Source organism: Merops nubicus, unplaced genomic scaffold (genome assembly GCF_000691845.1).
Source record: "Merops nubicus isolate BGI_N331 unplaced genomic scaffold, ASM69184v1 scaffold36484, whole genome shotgun sequence".
Taxonomy (NCBI): Eukaryota; Metazoa; Chordata; class Aves; order Coraciiformes; family Meropidae; genus Merops; species Merops nubicus.
In genome coordinates, this window is record NW_008606884.1 from 1 (window position 1) to 994 (window position 994).

A 994-nucleotide genomic window follows, 5' to 3' on the forward strand; every position below is an offset into this window, starting at 1 on the left:
CGCAGACGCGGACGCCGTCGGGAAGGCTGCTGGGAAGGGATTCCCAGTCCAGCCCGGCGAGGATGGGCAGGCGGAAGTGAGCCCCCATGCCCGCCCGCAGCACCTTGGGCTCCCAGGGATCCACGCAGCCTGAGGGGAAGCGGGGAAGGTCACGTTTGGCAGCTGCTGCCTGCAGCAAATCCCACCCGGGCTGGGCACTGCTTACAGACTCACAGGAACAACATCCTCAAGCACCTCTTATTCCTGCCTCGCTCCCAGAAGACTCAAACTAAACTGTTTTTCCCCAGGAAAAGGCTCTTACCTTTGGTGAGCAGCACTTTCTCACAGCCTGCTCCTGCTGCAGACCTCAGAATAGTCCCCAGGTTTCCTGGGTCCCGGATGTTGTCGCAGATGAGGAGCAGGGGCAAGGAGCTGGAGAGCTGAGCAGCAGGGTAGGACATCTTGGCGTGGTTGGGCTTGGAAAAGATCCCTGAGGAGACAAAGTGCTGACAGGTTTCTGAGTAACACAGCCCTAGGAGAAGGCTGGCTCTCTTTCAGTTGGCCCAGAGGTGCTGGAGAAAGCAGTGTGGAAAGCACCACTTAAGTATGAGAGGAGTTTGTCACTTGCCAAGCAGAACGACGTCCTGGCAGAGCTGGAGAGTGATGTGCTATTAAAAATGAGCATTAGCACCTTCAGTGCCTGCCAGGAGCCACTTCCAGTTATCACAGCAGGCCTAAGAAAAGGGAATTCTCTCAAATTATGCCTCTCTTAACACAGTGCCAGAATGTCAGGGGGGAGGTTATGAGCAGAGGGCCATTATCCACTCACTAAGTGTGAAATAAGCTTCCACTTGAGCAGTGTTGGGACTGTTTCTAAGGTTACTCACCTAGAAGCCCCTGAGGAGTTACAAGGTCAGACCAGCTCTTAATGTCTTCAAATTTCACCTTAACTAAGGTGGCACGTTTGAGCTCTGCCTGGGGCAGCTCCTTCAGGTGCCCCACAGTGCTGAAGAAG

At 54.6% G+C, this 994-nt stretch overlaps 1 protein-coding gene across 1 annotated transcript in view; it reads right to left on the minus strand.

Moving 5' to 3' along the window:
• Nucleotides 1–7: 7 nt before the first annotated feature.
• RNMTL1 (RNA methyltransferase like 1) overlaps nucleotides 8–994 on the minus strand; it is a gene marked incomplete at both ends in the record, with an annotated part of 1,098 nt that continues 111 nt past the window's right edge. The window contains 3 exons of the mRNA XM_008939788.1: nucleotides 8–129; nucleotides 302–469; nucleotides 867–994. The exon at nucleotides 867–994 is cut by the window's right edge and continues 111 nt beyond it. Of these exons, the coding sequence (XP_008938036.1) occupies nucleotides 8–129; nucleotides 302–469; nucleotides 867–994 (418 nt within the window). The remainder of the gene's footprint in view (nucleotides 130–301; nucleotides 470–866) is intronic.